Below are 23,992 nucleotides of genomic sequence, written 5' to 3'. Positions count from 1 at the left end.
TTTTGAATTTCGCACAAAGCTACTCAACGGCGATCTGTGTTAGCCGTCCCTAATTTAGCAGTGTAAGACAAGAGGGAAGGCAGCTAGTCATCACCACCCCCCGCCAACTCTTGGACTACTCTTTTACCAACGAATACTGGGATTGACCGTATCATTATAACGCCTCCACGGCTGAAAGGGCGAGCATGTCTGGCGCGCCCAGGATGTGAACCCGCGACCCTCAGGTTACGAGTCGCACGCTTTAACACTCTTGGCCATGCCGGGCACATCATTGTTGTAAAACGATTATAGAAAGTTTTGCATCATTAATATCTCTTTCAATTAAAAAATATTTTGAAATAAAACGCGGTTATTATGTGAGCAGCGAAAAATAATGTTCCCCTATTTTATTTTTTTTTCAATTTGAAGATCAGAAATACAAATGAGTATTTAAATATAATCATTTCCGCCTATATTAATTTTAACACTTTTATACGTTTTTTAAACCTGTTGTTACAAAACAGTAATTAAACACATATTTCATAACAATGTGTTATACCAAGCGACAGATGGCAGCACATACTCTCACTTTTTATGACTTAAAGGCTTTGCGCCAAATTATAGGCCATAAAAATAGGACACAATACTTGTTCTTTTTTAGAAAAAAATGATATCGCGTACACATCTTCAGAACTCCCTTCGTATACATACAATGTTTCAGGTTTTTTTCCTCTTGAAGCTATGGCGTTGTTCTACTGACACACACCCTGTTTTATTAATATAGTTAGTTACGTTACTAACCATATTAATGTATCAACAATTGATATATATGTATATTACTTACATGAAATATAAAACTGGAGAGTGCCTTCAAATAAATTAAAAATAGAAACGGTTAAGAAATAATATTTATTAAATATTTTAAAACAAAACCTAGTTTTGTAATTTGTCCTGGAGATTGCAAACATATAGGATGAAGTGCGGAAACGTAATGGTGAAAAGTAGCTGTAAGACAGTGTGATGCTTTAACACACATAAGTGTTGGTATAAAGGTTGCAATATTATGGGTACTGAGTGTGATGCGAATGGAAATTTAGTTACATGTGTTATCCTTTGACTGTTTATTAATAGAAAACTCCAAAAAATTAGTAAGATAGCGGCCATATATTACTTATTTTTGAATCTAGGGTTTTTGGAATAAACTCCAAATGAAATTTGTCTATATTTGTGTAGAAACTGTTTTCTGCTGGAGAGGTTTTTGTGTTCTTATTTTTAAACTTATGTGAAGCATTACAGGTTCAGAGACGCGCGCGTATGCGTTAAGGTCTTATGGTTTCTCCACCATGCTACATATTACCAGTTTCATTTTATATATGACTATGTACTCCTTAAAACATTGTGTCTTATTGCTAGCATTTTTCATTTATTTTGGAGCAAATCAAATATTTTGAAACTGTCGTTAGCTTTACACTTCACATAAGTATCATATGTTAAATGTTAGTATGGTAACATAGTATTATAACTATAACACAATTAGAGTAATTATGAAACAAAATTAATATACTACGTTAACAGAGTCAAAAAACAATATCTCAAACATAATTCAATAGATGAATATACTCCATCTTTCGACAGAACATTGGTTTATGCTTATAAATCGTTGCTCGCTTACCTATTACGTTAACGTATACTTTCACATCGAACTTTTCCATTAGCGCTTGTTAATAAAATACTTTTTAACAACTCAACGTATTCGCACTCCTTCCAGTCTTCAGGCTTATCTCAGGTCATGGAGCGACCATTGGGTGAGCGCCATCTTTTCTAGTGGTAATTTCTTTAATTCGGTATCAAACTCGATACCTCTAGCGCCTCAATACTTTTTTGTTGTTTTTTTTAAATTTCGCGCAAAGCAACACGAGAACTATCTGCGCTAGTCGTCCCTAATTTAGCAGTGTAAGACTAGAGGGAAGGCAGCTAGTCATCACAACCCACCGCCAACTCTTGGGCTACTCTTTTACCAACGAATAGTGGAATTGACCGTAACATAATAACGCACCCACGGCTGAAAGGGCGAGCATGTTTGGTGATACGGGGATTCGAACCCGCGACTCTCAGATTACGAGTCGAATGCCTTAACCCACCTGGCCATGCCGAGCCTCTTGCACCTCAAGCGAGTGCTTTACCACTGACCATTACTAGAAAGGTATTTCACAAAAAATAATAATCACCTCATTCAATTTACATGATTGGTTTGGTTTGAATTTCACACAAAGCTATTCAAGAGCTATCTGCGCTAGCAGTTACTAATTTAGCAGTTTGATTAATGGGAAGGCTGCTTGCTAGTCAACACTGTCTACCCTCAACTCTTGATCTGAACTTTTATTGGTGAACAGTGGGATAGACCGTTACAGTATAACGTTTCCACGGCCGTTTGGTGAGAGGGATTTGAACCTATGACTCGTAGATTGCAAGTCCATCGCTCTAACTGCCAGACAATGTGTAATGATTAGAACAGTCATGAATTTCACGTATCAGTATCTAGAATATGTATTTAGTCTCTCAGTTTTCCAAATCTTCATGCAAGTTTTCTACATGTGGTATGACATTCTTGTGAATTAAATGTTGAAAGGTCGTAAACATGTACTAATCTTTTAAACTTAAGTAATGACAGCACACGTCAACAGCTACAAACATATATTACTTTGGACCTATATCCGACTTTCCATGTCCAGCCCATCTCAAGGGATAGCTTAGATATGTGTAATAACTATGAAGATAAGAAGGCATTTCTCCCCCATAAATATTACTTGGTGCAGTCGACGACATACATAGAGTTCGATTCTGATATTTTTTTGGTTGCATCATGTTCTTCTGTCTGACTGCAAATCCGTTGCATAGAACCAGTTATGAAAATATTTATTAAAAGAGAAACAGCATAAATGTACAATATAAACCATTTTTGGCAATGACTTTAATCCAACTTTACCGAAACTGTTGTTGTTGTGCTAATGCAGATGCTCAGTACATATTTCTGCATGTTTTAGTTGGTTCGTGTAAGCCAGTGTAAACTAATCTGGCTCAAAGCCTCTTTACCATTTAGTGTTTTCTGGTAAATGTCCATTTTATTTATTACACACACAACAAAAAAAAATATTTTATTTAAAAGTAATAAACTCCCTTATGTTTAGTTCATGTGCAACATCTAAAAACAACTAACCCTACAGACGACCTAAAACTATGTTTACCCTACCTCGAGAGACAGCACACTGCTTGAATGACTTAAGAGAGAGATCAAACAATTACAGTAAATATCTTTTATTTCTATACTTGTTATAAACACACCTGAAATAATCAGGAAGATTAATTATAACCTAATGTGCACCATATTATGTATATGTAGCTCACCAGTTCCAGTATCTGAAAGAATAAACCAGATCTTTCACATGGATTCCATCATATTAGTTGATATATTCTATGATAAACACGTCATACAATTTTGAATTTTGATGTATTTATTCAGAAGAGATAAAAAAAAATCAAATTGGAACACTGAAATACTACTAACCTATTACTATTAAGACAGCTACATGCATAGAGTTCCACAAAAATAAGTTTTAAGATTATGTTCAAACCAATGATATTACTATCAATACATTTGATGAAAGAACTGCATTCTGACAAAAGAAAAAAATAAAACAGCACAAATAACATTCTACCATAACAATTTTATTCTCTCTCAATGTTTTACCTAAAGGGTGGGCATAAGAAAACCAAAAACATTTGTACAATCTCTCTTCTTGTTGAAAGTCATGAATTCATATAGTTCTTTCTGGTGTATTACAAAGCCTTGAAAGGAAAAATTAAATATCAATGAAACTCCTGATTTCCAAACAACCTTTATTTTTCCCAGTCTGGCTACATAAAAAGGTTGGACCTTTTATATATATATATATCTGTTTAAATATGCACAAAGTAAACTTTCAACTCATAACTGGTTTACCTTTAAAAGACATGATCATTGTCCAATAGAAAACTAAAATATTAAAATGATAAAAAAATGTTAGTTTACATACGATGGTCCGTTCCACTTACCTATAAAATAGCTTGGAATTTTCAAAAAAGAAAAATTACTTAAGATTCTGTCTGCTTGTATGGATTGGAAAGTACATGTAACATCTGCTTATCTACACAATGAAATGTGCCACATTTGGCTAAAAATATTCAAAGGTAAAACAAAAACTTAAAAGGAAACTATCTGAAAATAAATATGGATTAAAAAACACATTTATATTGCAAGGACTGTCATACCTAAAGCTAGATTTTCAGCCAAACATTTCAATACTTATTGGTCCAATACTGATTGTTTTTTCTTTTCTTTTCTTAATAAGGTCTTGGATAATCTAGTTTAAATTGCATGTCTACTTTAATGTTACATGCATTAGGTGAGGTCTATAAGAGTACACTGGACTTGGGTGGTTTAAAAATAAAAGTGAGTTTAAGTTTTGTGATTATTATCTGAGGGTGCTTCACTTAAACTGATACACTGATACACTAAGGAAGCTTAATTAATAAAAGTCAGTATACTCCCAACTGTTCAGGAACAAATTTTTAAACAGTCTGTAGAGTTCGTTATGCAAGGTATTGATGGATCAGTTTTTTTACTACAAGACTATGTGTGGGCAATGCACAAAAGTGAAAAACTACTTGGAAAACAAAAACAGGAAAATATATTCTTTTTAACCCATACACAAATAGGTCCTTTATGATTAGAAGGTTGTCATTCCACTCTCATCTATTTATTACAAATGACGATTGTTGCACCTACATAAATACCACTGTAATACTACAATCATAATTCTAACAATCTACTAAGTAAACTGTATTTTCATTTTGTCTTTGCATGCAGAAAGCTGAAGTGCTACAGCTGCTTAAACTGCGCTGGTTTAGGCATGAGTTTTTCAGGTAACTAATATTTTGATTTTGGTTCCACCCCAAACAAGTTATCAAACTAACCTCATTTAACAGTGCTTAAATGTAGTGATGCAAAATGTGCTTCAAAGTAGAAACACAATAACAGTTAAGAAATTTTTCTTTTAAATTTTATGAAGAAAGACATGACTTTAGATAACTTGCAATATTGTTTTTCTTTACAAGCAAGTTGCAGTTTTGGTTTTCCTTCATATGAAGACTTGTATCGATATTCTGAAAACTGCTGTCGGTCTTCCTTTAACCAGGCAACAGAAATTCCTAACACAAGAAATTGTATTGGTTACCCTTGATGATTTATGAATAGAATGTTGGATAGTTTTTACCCTCTTCCCTGAAAAGGGAAGCTTTGAAATTAAAATACAGAAATATAAAATCTAGCAATAACTGAAAAAGATCAACTGAAAAGTCCAAAATTAAAAAATAACTCCTCTGTCGAGGAACAGGTTATGCAAGGATTTCCGAATAAAGTGACTATGCTACATAATTATGGAGGAGCAGAAGTTAATCCACAAGGAGTTCAAAATGAATGCTTCCTAGCCTTTCCTTCCTATCGTGTTTGATATTAGCAGCCCAAGCTTTGCACTCTATGTTCATCAGCACACCTGAAGTAGGGTCCCGAAAATGAACAAAAACGAAAGGAGACAGATAACCTGGTTGGTTGGTGAAAGGAAAGTAATAGTTTGGAATGCCTTGGGATGGATAATAACTAACAGGTCCAATATTTTCTTTGTCAGCTGGGTTCTGGGAAAAGAAAGATAAAAACTAAAAATTAGATTTATGCTGAACCAGTGATGATGAACTGATAAATCTGTTTTGTATTTGCAATAAAAAAACAAGTGATAACCTCAATCATTCAGCATCCAACCATTATATCATAAACATCTGTCTGATATGCATTATTATCACCTAATGATTTATTGCTGCTTTAAAAAATCTAAAAAGAGAAAAGGATTTGAATAAGAAATCTAATCCTTATATCTACATACATCAATTCTAAAGACACAACAGCAAGCCAATATTACACCTCGTTTCTGAACAATAGTAATTGTAATTATTGTAATTTAGGTAATATTGTTCATATTATTTTATGCTTTTTCTTCTATTAAAATACATTTGTATTTTCATGTTATAATATGTAGTTGCTCTAGCATGAGAAAAAGCATTAACTTGTATTCATTTCCTAAGTTTTTATGATGGTTACGAGGTTGGTCATTTGACAGACTTCACATAGTTATGGTATAGAAAATAACAAAATATAAAGTCTTACTGAAAACAAACATTTGAACTGTATTTCAGAGGCTTTAGAGACTACACAAATAATATTTGAGATTTTTGGGACAGTTTTTTTTTAAGTCATTGCATGAAATTACTTAACAGCTAACAAAAAAGCCCCCATTTTCACAAACAAATCGTTAGGAAGATACTTCATTAAAAGAAAATTGTAATTTTAACTCGACATCTTTCAAATTTTGTGAAGTTACACATGCTGTCACAAAAGTTGCAGTGCAAATACTTAATGTGTGCAAATGTGTAGACAAACTCATGTATATTGTATCAAGCCTGTTGTGAAAGTGTTAAATAATGATAATATACCATTAAAGATACAATATTTTGATAAGTTTTGAATTTCTTAAAATTATCAATGTTCCATGCATTTCATCCATTAAATATCTGTAAAGCTTTGAATTTATTTTTTATATAATTTTATATATTTTTCATAAATGACAAATTAAAAACAAAATTCAGGAGTGTTCCAGCATTAGAAAACTTGTTTAAGCTGAAATAAGACAGAACTTCAATATTATACCATGTAAACTGAAATATACCTATAATTTAGGTGAGATTGTTCACATTATTTTATGCTTTTTCTTCTATTGAAATATTAATTATTTTTGGCACATGAATTTAGTTGAAATGCAAAGAAGAGCTTGTCACATTCAAGTTTTCCTGACACTATTATATTAATTTCATCACAAAAAATTTAAGCAAATTTGATACTTGAAAGGTTTGGAAATTAATATTATTTAAAAAGCATGGATAAAATTTAAGAAATTTCAAAAATATATAATAAACTTCTTCTGATAAATACCTCTCCTTCACAGGTAATATACACATATCTAGGATCATACTTCTTTCTCAGGTATTCTGGCATACTGTCTGGTAAACTTTCGTTGTCATAAGGTTCTGGTATCCAATTATAGATCTGAAGAAAATGAAAAATGAATTGTACACCAATAATGAAATGTATTTGAGAAAAATAAAAATTCAATACAGTTTTAAATTATAAATATTTATAATATTAGACCCTGTGAAGGTTAATCAGAGAACCAACTCCAAGCAATTTTTTGTTATGGTGTCTTTTTCAATGTTTTGCTAATCAGTAAACAAGAGTTAACCTAATAGTTGTCAATTTTATTTTGCTATTTACTACAATAAACTTATTTCATCTTAGTTTTAAATGTACAATTGAATTATTTTTAAATGTATAGTCTTTATATTCTATTTAGCTGTATTTTTTTAATATTTCTCCATGGTTGCAGCTGCCTCCTGGCTTCTTATTGTACAAAATAAGAAATAACACAACAAACAACTACTTAGCAACTTAGTAGCATCCATTACAAGAAAACTGATTCATACCTACCCGATTAATTTTGATCAGAACACATGGACGACCTACATCATATCCAAATTTTCGTGAGTAACTGCAGTTATTGTTAATTAAGTCCAAATTAAAGTGACAAACTTCATCAGGTTTTCGAGTCTCTTCAAAGGTACATGTAGTTAAATGTTCTCCATGTTGTTGTCCTCCTTGATACTCTACAGAAAAAATATAAGCAATATACCTCAAAGTTAACAAAAATAACAAATTCACAATACTGATAGACTACAGAATGCAAATTATGAAAAATACACTTAAGTACTGATTTGAAACAGAAAGAAAAATATATACACTACATTAATAGAAATAACCGTGCATGAAATATTTTATAAAATATTGATATTTAGAATACCTAAATCTAAAAAACAAATACTACTGATAATAAGCTATTACTAACAATGCTACACTATCATCTCAAGATAAAAACAAAAATCAACAGTATGCTCTCGAACTACAGAAATAATACAATAATAAATTAAATCACCCTGATAAATTACTTATCTAACAAGAAACATTACAAGTACTATACAATCTCATTTACAAGCTAAAAAACAAAAATTAGCACAAGTTAATGAGTTATAAAAGGGAAATATACAAATTACACTGTAATTTTTACTGAATCTTCATATAATGCATGGATAGTTTGGTTATAATAGAAATTTACTATTTTCATGTTATAAGGATTAATATAATTGTACAATTTAAATGATAATAAAATCAAATATTAAGACTGTTATTATAAAAAAAGATTCTTAAAAAATGTTTTACATATATGTATTCCTTCCATGAACATTGAGTAACCCAGATAAATAACCTTCATTCACTTATTAATTTCAAAATATTGGCTATTTAAGTTATTTTAAAAATAATTACAAAACTTTTGTACCAGAAACTTCAATATTATAACTGTTAGTTGTACTTCTAAACAATGTTACACTTAACAAAACAATAAAATTTCAATGTTAATCATGCAGTTAAATGTAACACATTGGTACTTTTTAAAAATATATGTCAGAAGACTGTACAATTATGTTTTTGAATCTTACCTTCTAAAAACTCATTAAGGGAATTAACCCAGTATTCCCACTGGTTTGAACTACCATGACGAAACCAAATAAGTGTACTGTCCACATTTTTTTCAGGTGGCGATGGCCTGAAACCTACACCTGACAATCAGAGAGCACTTATACATTAGTTTATTATGCAGTGTCATATGTAACAAAATATCTTATGTTTGCATAAGAATATCCTTAAAATTAACTGAAATACACTCACACAAAAATAAATACGTACAATAATGAGGTGATATGCTTGCACATACGTAGGTGTTAGTTCTGATGTTTAACCATATTCACTTCTATCTCAGGATTGGAATGGTTTAGTGTTCTTTAATATACGAGAAAGAATGATAAAACAATTTCTAAAACAGTACATCTTCTTAGTTATAATTCAAAAAGTAACAGATAAAGAAGTTATGTTTAATAATGAACTAATTAAAAACTATTTTGTTATTAAAATCATAAGCATGTATAAACAGAATATTAGTATTATCAGTAAATATCATTAGTACAGTTGTAAATATATTCTTTTAAAACAATTAAGTAAAATTAATTATTATTAGCAATGCTCATAATGTCTTCTAGCACAGTTTTTATGGTCAGTAGTGTACTACATTAACTTCATAAAATTTAATCCATTATATAAAATATTAAAACCTAAAATTACAATATAACTTCTCTCTAAGGGTGATAATCATATATATATATTAAATATTTACAAGATGAAACCAAAACAGCAAGAAATTTCAGATCTGACCAAAAAGTAATTATCTGCAGCACATAAAAACATTGTATTTAGAAGACACTTCTTAAGGTTTTTTAAATATATTAACAAGTAGTTTTAACAAATAGCAGACATTTTAATTTAACAACATAAACATACCTGGACTATTCCCAATTCTGCTTGAATCAAGTTTCCATTTTGGTTGATGGTAATCCACAGTCACATAGAATATCATCAACATTACTGTCCAAAATGCAACCAGGCAGGCATAATAAATGATGTAAAAAATTGTAATTTTGGCTAAATGAAGAGACAGAAAAGTGTACAAAATGCAGTATTAATAACATAAGAACTTGCACCAAAACAAAAGTAACAATAATTAATGTACTTTAGATAGATTATTTAAGAACTAGAACTTAAGAAAAAAGCTACCAAATAGTTTTAAAAAAACCTAACCAGTCTTGTCAAAAATATACAATATTTTATCGAGAATAGTGAATCACATAAAACAAACCAGGGAGAAAAATAATGTGGCTTTCTGAACTCAAAACTAAAAACTCAGCAAATAAAGATTTTATTCAGAATTTTTTCATTCAACATTAACAAAATTTCTCCTGTAAAAATAAATTTAAGCATTACATACCATATCCTATTAAATTCAACATTAACAGGTTTTGATATCTTTGCAATTACAAAGAATTATGTACTCCACAAGTCCCACCTCCATATTTTAATTTCAACTGAGTAACGTATTATGTAAATTTATGAAAGTTCAATTACTTAAGAATTGTTTCATTACATATTGCAGAATTAAAATTTATGTATTTACAGTTATTTTAAAATCAAAACCCCTTAAGTTAATGAACCTTTATTTTTTTTGCAACTCTGTATGTGCCTAATCCAAAACAGCTGTTACCTAAATATGGGGCATTATTGGAAAGGTTGATATCAGTTTTTGGAATAAATATGAATCCATTTAACCCTTTCTCTGTGGGCTTGGTATAATATGAGTTTGTCTACCCATTTGCACATTCTAAATATTTGCACTATAATTTTTTTCATATAGCATGCGGATCTTCACAAAATTTGGAAGACTTTATCAGTAAAGATCACAAGTATTTTGTATACAAAATCAGATTTTTAATGAAATATTTTTGCTAAACATTTGTTTGTGAAAATAGTCTTTTTGTTAATAGTCTGAGTGCAAAGTGATTTCATGTTATGATTAAAAACTATTGTTAGTCCCCAAAATCTCAAATATCTGCATAATTCCTAGAACCTCCTCCTAAATACATTTCAAATATTTGTTTTCATGATATTTTCCATGCTCTAATTATGTGCACCCATCATAAAAAAAAGGAAATAAATATTCCTTTTTCATACTACAATAACTACCATGTCATTATTGACATGACCTGTGACTTGTAGCAAAAGGATTAATAAATCCATATTTGAAAACAGTGTGGTAGAAAAACTTATTTTTTGGATTTATTAAATAAGTATACAAGTATTATGTGAAATAAAACAGTTTTACTTACTTCAACAGATAATTCACAAAAATTAAGATTTTGAAACATAACATGTAATTTATTTTATTAAATGATTTAACAAACTAATTTAGTTTGATATCAAAAGTACAGAATATGAGGATATGATTATACGATGCTCCTTTGGGTATAGCATGGGTAAACTCTTAAAATTAAAAAAGTAATGAGGTCACTATAGATTCAACAATACCTTTAGTGCAAATGCAGCAATATTTCAGAATGACTGTCAGAAAAAAAATCTATACATTAAGTTTTAGTAGCATAAGTTCACTAAGCTTTGTCAAACATTATAAAGTTATGTTTATCACTTATCTTTGACAAAGTTAATAATGAATTGGAGCAAACAAAGAGGTTGTATAGAAAATATTTTCCATTTGTTTTTTTAAACATCACAATATAGATCAGCATTACCACAATTTATTATTCAGTTTCAGAACAACAGTTTATAATGTCATTAAAAAATGATGCTGAGATGTCTAATACAAAGATTGCTAAATACCAAATAGGATAACTAATAAGTTGGGCAATCAAAATAAAGTAACTGCCAAATCCCAATAGAAACAGTTGCATTAATTAAAATGGATGTTAACAAGGATTCAACATCAACAGTAACTAATAAGAAACAGATATTCATTAAATTATTTCAAGGAAATACTTAGTCTAAAATATACAACTATCATGATGAAGAAACAGTTGTGTAGATAAAATTCTACAGATACATTTTTTGACATAACAGGGAAGATTGGATTAACATTTGTGAATTTTAGATAAAAAATACAGAACAGTTACTCTTATGTGTCTTATTCTTTCTAAGAATAATTTTTTATTGCATTTCAAAAGTTGTCACACGAATGTTCTGGAAGATTATTTAAAATTTTTTCTCCCAGTTTTTATGGTAAACTAAAAAAAAAGGAAAAGAGAGAAGGTAAATTTATATATTTCTTACTGTTTAGAAATAAATAAAATGTTTTAAAAACTTCTTACTCATGAAATTACATCATTTTTATTAAAAAGAAAAAGTATAATCTACATATTTCAAAAATTAAAGAGCAAAAAGCAAAGCTATTTATAAAGGGTATTTATAATACAATAGTAACCTATTCATTCTTAAATGAAAACTGAAGGTATAAAAGATAATTCTACCATGAAAGTTTTCTATCATTTCCAAGGATTAATTAATATAATGAATCCTATTCAAAAGAGAAGATTATACACAAATCCTAAAAGCCCAATCCTGCAATTTATTAAGCACACATAAAATAAAAAACAGATGGTTGACAATAAAATCTTACCTTAATAAAAACAATTAAAAATGTAATAAACTTAAGTCTGTATCTTGGAACGATTGGTATGGGTATTAACACTTTTACTGATAAGGAGAGAACAACGTATCAACCTTTCTGGGTCATCTTCAGGATAACTAAGAGAGAGTTTGAAACTCACTGTTGCTGGACACATCTTAGGGACGAGAGCATAAACAGGTACAGGATTGTAGGTGGCATTGCAGTTGAATGTTAGGTTACTAATTAGTATAGGTATAAAGGTGTTCTTTTATATTGGTTTAATTTTGGTTTTAGTTGTTGTATAAGTAAGGCTTCTTTGATTTTGCATTTGTTTATATTTGTTTCCCTACTTAATATCTGGGTGTTTTCTATGGTTATGTTATGTTTATTTGATTTGCAGTGTTTAAAGACGTGTGAAAGTGACTTTTTGTGTTCTTTGAATCTAATTTCAAATTTTCTGCTTGTTTCTCCAATGTAGAAGTTGTGGCAGTTGTTGCATTGTATTTTATAAATTATGTTGGTGTTGTGTTTGTCAGTGTAGTTTTTACATAGTATAGACTTTAGTTTTGTACCTGGTTTTTGAATAAATTTGATGTTTATTGGAATGTTGTGTTTTAAGTTTTTTCCAAATGTTGGTTATTTTTTCGCTGATGTTGTAAAGTGCAAGATTTAGCATTTTTTTTTATACATCTTAACACAGAGAGGACTAAAACAACAACAGTTACAAGCAATAACTGAAATTGTTGTGCCACTGAACAATATCACATCCAATTTTTCTTAAATGGAATAACAAAATTTCTGTTAAAAGTGAGATTCTCATAGTTTAGAAATATCACTTCAACATCCAACTAAAATGTTATATAAAGTTTACATAATATTAAGCAAGTTTGATATATTATTGTTTGTTGAGGTTTGAATTGCAAGTAATACAGGTCTTTCCTGGCTCATAACTACACATCGGGTTTTTTAAACTTAGATATGTGCATACATAGCAATTTAACTACTTAAGAAATAACTTATAGGGAAAAAAATTGTGACTTCTTACTACTTGTTTGAAATACGCAGATAATGAAAAAAAAACATTTATTTTTCTTGCTACAAGCTAAATGAGGTTCAGTTTGTTTACAGACAACAGCTATCACTTTCTGAATACACTTATCATTCAACAAACTTTTCTCGGCCTACACTTCAAGTTTGATATTCTATATAAAGAAACTTATCTTTCTCTTTGATCACAGCACTTGCCTCTTTACTATCGTTATGTAACTGATATCAAATTAATCAGTCAATGACTTGTATTGTTCTACAATGCTACTATAAAGCTTTATTGTCTACAAACAGTGGCAGATTTAGGGTGACGTGGACCCTTGCTGTGACCCAACCATGCCCCCACCATTGTATCTTAATGGACTGAAACAACGAGTAATAAACGAATAAAGTTTTATGGGTCTCAGTCATGCAGCAGCTGAAATACAAAAAAAATTAGCTTGAACAAAGTTTCAGAAAATGAATTATTTTGAGGAAAATCTGTTTTAAGGTTCCACAACACCTATAAAAAAAGATTTATTTTTTCTCCTTAAAAAAAGCACCATGGTGTTTCCTCAATCTTTCAGTACCCCTAGGCTCAAGGATAACTATTTTAACAGGGAAAGCACACAAGTGAAATTATAAATTCAAAATCGTACAGTTTTCAAAGAAACAAAATGCAACACATGCACGTATATATAAACGATAGATAATACACGTACAGGTTAAAACAATTGCTTGTTTGTTTTTAAAATAAATTTACCATTCCAATTAAATCTATTAACCGTTCCATATTTTTTGTGAATTACATTAATTTTTTAAATACAATCTGATAAATGTTATAAATATATTTATACACTGACACACTAATAAAACAAAAGAAAAAAACTGCCTTAACATTAGATGGTTATCTTGTCTTCTAAACTACACAGGTCTGTTAGCGTATCGTACACTAGCGTCGTAAATTGTTTCATGTACTGATGCATTGTATATTTAATTGAAACAACTGAACACAGACTAAACTTCGTAAACAGGAAGTATGAACATTTTTGACTATATAATTTGCCCCTGCTATACCTAAAAGGTATCCACCCTTCTAAATTAGCATGGAATATTCCACAACAAGCCCAAGTGGAAGCACACTGCAGGACATACCAGCAGCTATGCTACCAAGTTACTTTTACGAAAAGTGTGCTAGATCACACGCTATGATATATCAGTTCTCAACATGCTATATGCTTTAGCTGTAGAACCTCTCCTCCTACTTACAAAATATTGGATTACCCTTTCTATCAGTAATTAATATCACCTGGCACGTTATTAAATGGTGTAAACTTAATGTACTTTTCACAGTATGTTTAGTATAGCATTGGTTTTTTTTTTCATTTCATAAAATATGCTTCTTTGTTGTTATTTAGGTTATAGAACTTTAACGGATAAAGTCTTAAAAAATTCAAAAACCTTTACTAACTTTAAGCTTCCTTATCAATATATCGACCTTAAAGCCTTCTAGCTTCCCAGGACTTGTCACTCACTTATCACCTAAATTTACAGAGGGACAAGGTTCAAGCTGAGAACCGTAACAAAAACACTCGTTCTTGAATGCTTGGCCTGACGTTCATTTTACTACCCGACGAAATAAAAATTCGCCTGAAAACGTACTTGTACATTAAGGTTTTATGACATCAAGTACCGCAACAGGGTACGTTTCAGACCACAAAATAAACTCATTCTGTAGATAACATATCAAATGGGACACAAGTTTATTTCGCTTCTGCCACTGTATGAATACAACTTAAGGTTGTATATAATGTATAGTACTATACATTATAAAACAATGTGAAGTTACAGATATGTTGGCAAACAAACAAACAAAAAACATGTACAGTGGGTCTGGTTTAGTTGGGACTGAGCACCTTCTCCCCAACTATAAAAAGGTTTTATTTTCTAATATTTTGCTTTTTTTTATGTCAATTTAATTTCGGTTTGAAAATGTTTACTGCTGGACAAAAAGAACTTTACGCACGTGCGATTATGCAGACAGGGTGGGGTGGATTCAGGCTATAATGTTATGTACAAGGAGAACCTTTCAACTGTCACAAGCACTTAACCATACCAACCTAAGCTGTCAGGTGTTGTATTCAGTTTTAAACTGGAACAGTTACGAGCTCTTAGACTGTGCATTTTAATGAACAAATACTCTCATAACGAAGAGGTATATACTATTTAACGACTTGTTACGTACGTTGGTGTAAATTGTCATCATGAATCATAACAGTGTTTCATAATAGAGATCGCAAAACCTTATATATAAATGCACAAAGAAAGAATAAATGTTAGAATTACATACAAATCCACTCAACACGGCCTGTTTGTAATAATTATTCTACTATTCTCTTACCATATATATATATGTAAAAACGGCTTAATGTTTTGCACCCAAACCTTATGCAGTTACTAAATAAGGTACTGCGAAAGTCGTAGCGGTATTGAAAAAGTCCATTTATTTTTTTCTGTATTTTACATAAACTAAAAACATCATAATTCTAGTGTAAACAATGCTATCATTACCCCTTACAGCTACCATTCTTACAAACATTTGATGCTCCTTTAAAAAAACTCAAGTATGGGGTGAAACAGGAATCGCCGTTTCATAATAGATGAAAATTAGAGTGATTAGACAACTGTTACATGCAGATACTTAAATGCTTTGTACACTATACAATCGGTGTCTTCAAATAACCAACACCTAAATTATGTATATAGTGAAGTTTAAAAAAAAAAACACAATATAAAATTATTATACACATTTGTGGAATAATTACTTTAAAAGAAATGAAAATTTATTTGAAGCGAAGGTTTAAACTTATGTCGTACTTGAAAAGAGTGCTTTTATACAGGTAAATTTTTATTCGCACATAATGGGGGTTGTATTTTAGCCGAGGCGTATATTTGTCCATTGATACGCATTGTATTTAGATAATTTACTTACACAGAAATTATAAGTACTCATTATATTCTCAAACAAATTTCCAGGTGTTGCTTAACATTTTACATCTCAAACAAACGTGATCAAATAGCCAACAGCTACAGTCAAGCCCTCTCAGAGGTTCAGAGGGGGCCGAGCTACTTCTATCTTTTGAAGCTCTTGGCTATAAACAAAATTAATGCATGAAAACAAAAACAATCACTGGTTCATAGGAAAAGTGAAACACAATTTCAGTATTTAATTTCCAGGTCTACGCTGAGAGCTTGTGCCACATTTTTGGGTCTGATTAAGAGGCACATAAAAACAAGTAACAAATGCAAAAAAAAAAAAAAAAAGTGTTCACAATTTAGACCTTTACAGCTTGAGACTCGGGCAAATGTCTCTCCTAGTTCCCCCTCCGCCCCCCGCTAGTACAGCGGTATGTCTCCGGATTTACAACACTAAAATCAGGGGTTCGATTCCCCTCGGTGGGCTGAGCAGATAGTCCTTTGTGGCTTTGCTATAACACAAACACAGTCCCCCTCTAATGGATCCAAGATACAGTAAATCAACACGAACCGCATTAGTTAGCTACTGTTTGTTTTTGAATTTCGAGGAGAATTACTCGAGGGCTATCTGCGCTAGCCGTCCCTAATTTAGCAGCGTAAGACTACAACGAAGGCAGCTAGTTGTCACCACCCACCACCAACTCTTGCGCTACTCTTTTACCAACGAATAGTGGGATTAACCGAAAATTATAACGTCCCCACGACTAAAAAGGCGAGCATGTTTGGTGCGACAGGGATGCGAACCCGCGACCTTTACATTACAAGTCGCACGCCTTAACCCACCTGGCCATACCGGGCTTCAGTTAGCTACAAGCTATATTTATTATATTTACAATGTATAAAGTTAAATACCTTATCAAGTTATCCCTTGCTCATAGTTGAGCACAAAGCAAGCCGGAAAACAATAAAGAATTTAAACACCTGCAATAGGGGTTGTGAGAAAAGTAAGGAAACAAAACTGGAAATTCCTATTTTGGTTCCATATCGTTACCTAAAAAATAAAAAAAAAATGGTGGAATAATAATAGGAATTTTTCGTTTAAATAAACAGTGTTCACATCGCCCCCAGCCTTTATTCTTTATTTTTTTACGATCCAAATTTACGGATTTTTAAATTCCCATTTTTTAATTCTCGTGTACATTACACGAGTGGTGTTAACATAACTGCTCAGTTTGGATAATGACTGCAACATTTAAACACCGATAAATTTAAACAAAACATAACACGTTACGTTCTACGACAACACATTTTCGCTTTTGAAGAACTTGATAAAAGGTACATTCAATATTATTTCACATTTCTCAGGAAATATTTCATTGTCATGAAAACTCAACGGCCGCTGGACCAAAATTTTTACTTGAATGCTATGACTTACAATTGTGTGGGATCGATAAATGCTGAAAGATAGTTGGTTGAAGTCCGATAAGGAACACTTGAAGGATGAACAGCTAATGAATGAAGCAGTCATAAAATAGTCTAATCAAATCGAAAGTGAATAATGTGGATTACTGGCCCGGCCATTATATTCTTTACCCAGGATTTTAGTAGAATCTAAGAAACACGATCCTGTTAGTTTTTGTTCAAGGCAGATAACATTTAAAATCAAATCTCGAACTAATTCCAAGTGAACAGTTCCATAAAGTTTTGAAAGTGATAGTAACATAGTTCAGGCTTACATGTATGTTGTTTGAGTTCACAGAGGGTCTGATGCTAAAGGAGAAGCCATATCAGCGAAATTAGTGTGCGAGAAAGATTTAAAGAATAAACATTTAAAAATCAAATATCTGAAAACAAATGAGAAATATGTTAAAACACGGAAGTGATGCTTCGCAGAAAATATGTGAGGGGTTGGTATGGAGTGCTTGACATTATACAGTCCATACTAGGACTTCTCAAAATCTTATCACTCCAGAGAGGTGATATACAGACTTTAAAGACAATAAATATTATAGAAGCCCATATTTCTCGCATTATAGTATCTGATCTACATGCGCGAAGTACACTGAATGTGGATATTATTTGTTGGATTGTAAAAACAAAATGACAAAATTTAAGAACACGAGTATTTATTCAGAGGGAATTTTATATCCATCCACCGTTTCCACTGGCGGCGGGCAATGCACCTTTTTTCTTTGGTGCTTCTATCTTTGGTAACCAGCCCCAGACGACGCCTCTTTTGAGTGGCGTCAGGGCAAATGCCCCATCGCCGACTCCCTTCGCGCTGTCACCGACTGTTTGCGCAGGGTTGAAAAACATATTCAGGGACCATCGGTTAGGAACCACTGTGTTAGGAGATAAACTGAACAGACAACTTCCTTAACACGTGACTCAGTGTAGTTGATAAACAGGAATCTGTGGACTGTATTAGCAATTCCTGTATATAATTTCGTGATATCTGTGTGCGTCTGTTTAGAATTAAGCACAAAAAACTACACAATGGGCTACCTGTGCTCTGCCCATCACATGTATCGAAACCCGGATTTTATCGGCGTGAATTCGCAAACATACCGTTATGCCACTGGGGGACTTTCTGTGTGTGTCACTGTGTAATATGAAATTGTTACAAATAAACTGCTGTCTCTCTCTCCCTCTCTCTCCATATATATATCACTGTGTCCAAGAGTAATAAAAACAGACATACACACGCATTATTATAATTACAATAATTCTTGTAAAAATGATAGTATGTGCAATTGGCAAAACGATTCTTTGTAAAAAAATGCATTAATAAATAATTTACTAATTCCAATTTCATACGCACGTCACAAGAAAAAAAGGTGCAAAGAAAGAAATAATAAAACCGAAACATTATACACCTTTCGCTACATATATCAGATTACGGTATGCCAGTTTATTGGCTTCTACTTTCTTTTTTCAAAGCTAATCTTTATCAGCAACTTCATTACGACATCAGTCCGGTCAATACATCTTAAGTTAATGTAAGAGCTTTTGAGGTGAAACAATATTACGTAATCTTCTACGTAACAATTACGTACAAGGCGTCCTGAATAATACCGATTTCATAATAATTAATCAACTCAGAGATATCGGGCTTAGAATTATGTTTTTATACTTAAATTCTATAAAGGCTAAAAATACTTAATACTAGGCGTATTGATATAATCTCCTGTATAAAACGTAAATATATTCCTGATAGAAATTACGGCGACCTGAAACGAAACTATACTTCGTTTTCCGAGAAGATATCTAAGAGAGAAAATAAAATTGTGCATAATATTAATCATTTATCACAACAAGTCATATCTATTTAGTTTTGGCACACATGACTGTCTGATAGGTCGTTTTACTACCGCGGAACATAATGATGCAGAAAACAATCACCATTATTAGGCTAATTGTCAGAATGAAGCCAGAGAAGAAAATTTGAAAACGTCATGAGCTAACAGATTCTGTATTGCAATCAATAATACTAGCTTGCCACCTAAAATATCACCCAGTCTCTTTTTCAGCCACCTTTAATGCATTATCAATACAATCCAAGCGGACGCATTACATGTTTGAAGTTGCTATGGGCAACTAAAACCAAAACTGAAACATATCCTTACACTTCAAAATTGTTATATTTGATATTTTCCTAAAATTGAGAATAGGCACTGAGTTACTAAACTGGATATTTGTTATCAAAATCATTCAAAAATAACTAAGTCTAAAAAAGTGTCTCAAAAATACACTGAACACAGACAACATAAAAAACAAAAAACAAGTATCACAGTGTTTTCAAAATATGCCAGGTAACATCTAAAAACTAACTTTACCAATTCCTATAAAAAATCTGCACTGACTTTAATATTAAAACAAAATATTGATAAATTAATCTAAGTTTGTGCTACATATTTAGGTCTACAGAACAAACATAAGAAAAAAGTTATACATGTACAGGAAGCCAACAAATGTGCCAGTTGTAAGCTATGAATAATTCATAGAGGTAAACTGCAGAAATTGGCCAAGATAACCAGTTGTCTTGTATACATTCTCCACACTTATTACAAAAACTCTACACACACATTTTTGTCTTTCATTTTAATAAATATACACTACAAGCTGTCTTAGTGAGAGTTTTTATGAAACTTCAAATTGTTTGCAATGAAATTTTAAAATCTTAAAATAATGTATTAGTTTATGCACACCAAAATTATCATGATATTTTTTAAAATGTACTCAAATATATTTTAAAATCAATCTGCTAAAAACATTATCTTTCCTCAAATGTTTAATTTTATACCAATTTTTCACTTTATGGTTTGTTGTTTAGCACAAAGCTACCCAATGGGATATCTGTGCCATGACCAGTGGGTACTGAAATCCAGGTTTCAGTATTATAAGCCTTCAGACTTATCACTAAGCCACAGTGGGGCCCACTTCATGGGATACTAATATATAATCTTGTAGCACTTTGTTACTTTGTAACAGGAAATAACACTAAGAAACAAACACATTGCAGAAGACTCCATTGAAATTATTATTATTAAATATAGTCTGTTCTGTTCATAAGTTCAATATAAAGCTTTCAAAAGCTAAAGTCAAAAGTTACAGTTTAAATTATGAAAATTGGTAAAACAATAAAAAACTACATGCCTAAAATATGTTATAAAAATTATATGAACTGCAGCACTTGTAATTTCCTTTTAATTTGTCCATTTTAAATTCAAAGTTAAAAGTATTTAAAAACAGCATTTCAGATCTATCTTGCCTCTCACAAGTTTCTACCAAAGAGAGCTTTGATTCAATACACCAGAACTTGTCAGCTTGGCTGGACAATGATCGATAACAGATTCTCTAAAAAGCTACTTGTATATGCAGCACAACACATTTAAAAGTTATGGTTTAAATGCCGTAAGCAGGTTAAGCATTAAAAGATAACAGGCCTAAAATTTATGAAAAAAATTAAACAACAGATTTGAAATATGTTTTTTTATGGCTCATTTTCAGACCAAAGTTAGCAAATCAAGAAAAAGGAAAATAAGAAATCACTACATAAACATATAAATTTAAGTAAGGGCTTTTCATTCAAGGGAATACAAACCACATTTTAGACCAAGTACCTCACTAACAGCTTCCTTTTCATGTCATTTTCACTAGAATCTTAACAATCATATTTAGTTATTACTGTCAAGCTAAAAAGTCCAAAAGCAGAACCAAAAATTAGTAACTAAACAGTTAATTAGTATAAAATACACGTTTAACATTACAGTTAAGTCATGAGATTACACTATTTCACATAAAATAATATGATAAAATCTAGTGACATGCTTTACTGTGATGTAAACATTTTGGAGATAAATTGTTACAGTCTGTGGTCTTAACAGACTCATGTTAAGGGTAAAAAGTACACAAGATATAATTAATTATTCTCAATTGTAAAATACTTGGATTTTCTACTAATAAAAATGTTTCTAGTATAGTTTAACAGACATATTAACGTCTTTTTTCCAACAGATGTACTAACTTTATTCTGGTGATGTTTAAAGGTAAATCATAGTTTACTCAATTAACATTCATAGCTCCAGCAAATTTGGTTTTGTTTAATAAATAAAAAGGTAAATTCTCAATTATGTAAGAAGTGATAAGAACTATACTACCATCCATATCAACATACTATATGCAGTGTATCCAACTTTTAATATATGTATTTTATGTAATAAACACAACTTCAGTAACTGAAGTGTTATATACAATTAAAGTATTAAACTTATTGTTATTAAAAACTTTATGCAGGATATTACTCACTGAAGTGAAATTGAACTAACATATTCTCATAAAATTCTGTTTATTAGAATAAAACATTCTATTCTTTAAAAAAAACATATATTATGGTGTTATTCTTTGATATTTGCAAAAACTACAATGTGTGCTAACAGACATTTCAGTCTTTACTGCATGATTTAAAAAATCACAAGTATTAGTGAAAATCTGTATCAAATAAATTTTACTACAGATACAGTATTAATACTAATTAGCCTTTTTTATGCATTTTACTTCAAAATGTTCTACTCACTGATACTTGACTACACTTATACTATTGCTTTCTATGTGCTAATTAATGTGTAATGCTAAATTATTCCATATAAACCTATTTCTAAAGCAGTTACGTCTACCAATATCAGTATTTATTTTTAAACAAACATTATCGTGGCCGTTAGAATCGTCAAGGCTAGCTAGTCCAGCCATGACCTGATCGTATTCTTCAGGGCATGTATAGCTACAACTTATATATTAAAACTTACTTCTTTTAATTACATACATTATATTGTGTGTATGAAGTATTTGTATTTAAATTTTATAAAAATTCAAAATTACACCATTAAATTGTCAAAATATTTGGGGAACATGCCCTCAGAACCCCATAGAAATGATACGTTTTCCATGTCGTTGGTGTGCTTTACTCACACCGTGTTTACATAACTTAGCTGTGGCAATAGCCCGGTCACTCCAATATTGCTTTCTAATCCTACAACAACAAATATGATTAAAACTTATTTAACAACATTAGGTTGTTAATCTTACTGATAGTACTAGTATTATTGATACTAATAACTAACATATGATAACTTATTATTATGTTTCTTTTTTAGTTTTTGGCTGATAACTAACACAAGATTAAAGCAACATCTCATCAACCTGCCACATAATTACCGTTTTTCAGGAACTAGGATTATACAGTTTTAAGACAACTTCAGTTATTCAGTCTCAGGTGCCACACGGTTTGGCGTGGCGCCGGAGCCCTTCGCAACCGACAGCCAATAGTAAGCAGGCCTTATACTACAAGTTAGCCTAACCTATCCTCAGACTTCACCTCCTAGCAGTGTTTAAAGCCATTTTTTAATAAAGAAACACAGCCATGTTACACTAAACAAACAAACAAAAATTCAATTCCAAATCTTACCCCAACTACTTCCTGTTCTTCCACAAAACTGTCGGGTTCTAGGGTTCCAAATAAATTCCCTGAAAGATTCCCATTTAGTTTTGTCTTCCGGTGATTTGAAATACTCTATGTTTTTCTCTGCCATCTTTGCAGTAAGCAGACGATCGATTGACTACAACTAACTGCTTTATACACAGCGACTAGCTCAGCGTCTGTTCGATGCTATACCAACACAGAGAGACGTTTGAACGATAGATGACGCTTTTTCCAACGTTGGACATATTTCGCAACGCAAAGTAAAAGTAAAGACATTCTTCATTTTGCTTTATACTTCGACATAAGACAGTTTTATTCTAAACCTCAAGCGAATTTAAATAATCAGTGAAAATGAAGGTTCAAGTTGTATGATTTAATTCAACTTAAATTTAATAGCATCAACTTATTAGGAAATAGTGCGAATAAAATGTTTAATACTGAGTTATGTATACTTGACAGGGAGGCTGGATATTACTATTTACGCTCCGAAAAATATGTAGCTTAAAGATATATGGTACCATTAAATATAAACCTAACAATATTTTCTTTATTTTCAACTACGCCTTTCACTTTATGAGTACGAACATTTCAAGGCTGGGACAGCATATTGTATTAGAATATTTTCATCAATAAATTAGTTATTATGAAACGAAAACGGTTTAAATATTGTTTCATACTAATAGACCAATTGCAAAATTAAACCTGTAATAATAACTGAAAACGTTATGTTACTTAATAAGACAATCGTTTTTAGCATTAACTATTTTTGAAT

At 31.2% G+C, this 23,992-nt stretch overlaps 1 protein-coding gene across 1 annotated transcript; it reads right to left on the bottom strand.

Annotated features, from left to right (window-relative positions):
* Positions 1 to 3,856: 3,856 nt before the first annotated feature.
* Positions 3,857 to 23,421, bottom strand: LOC143256593 (sodium/potassium-transporting ATPase subunit beta-like). The gene is made up of 6 exons (XM_076513989.1): positions 23,206 to 23,421; positions 9,569 to 9,709; positions 8,674 to 8,793; positions 7,610 to 7,785; positions 7,058 to 7,171; positions 3,857 to 5,709 (listed from the first exon to the last, which is right to left on the bottom strand). The coding sequence occupies exons 1-6, from the start codon at positions 23,327 to 23,329 to the stop codon at positions 5,470 to 5,472; spliced, it is 915 nt and encodes a 304-aa protein (XP_076370104.1). The 5' UTR covers positions 23,330 to 23,421; the 3' UTR covers positions 3,857 to 5,469.
* Between the last annotated feature and the right edge of the window lie 571 nt (positions 23,422 to 23,992).

Source organism: Tachypleus tridentatus, chromosome 7 (genome assembly GCF_004210375.1).
Source record: "Tachypleus tridentatus isolate NWPU-2018 chromosome 7, ASM421037v1, whole genome shotgun sequence".
Classification (NCBI taxonomy): domain Eukaryota; kingdom Metazoa; phylum Arthropoda; class Merostomata; order Xiphosura; family Limulidae; genus Tachypleus; species Tachypleus tridentatus.
The sequence above is the reverse complement of the archived record's forward strand: the minus strand, read 5'-3'. Positions and strand labels throughout refer to the sequence as shown.

What these genes read in the sequence shown, in the direction of transcription:
- LOC143256593 (XM_076513989.1), bottom strand. Translation starts at nt 23,329, where the DNA reads ATGGCAGAGAAAAACATAGAGTATTTCAAATCACCGGAAGACAAAACT. An exon ending in CAGAATTGGGAATAGTCCAG is followed by an intron (nt 8,794 to 9,568) that starts GTATGTTTATGT and finishes TCTGATTGTCAG; the next exon opens with GTGTAGGTTTCAGGCCATCG. An exon ending in CCTTAATGAGTTTTTAGAAG is followed by an intron (nt 7,786 to 8,673) that starts GTAAGATTCAAA and finishes TTTTTTCTGTAG; the next exon opens with AGTATCAAGGAGGACAACAA.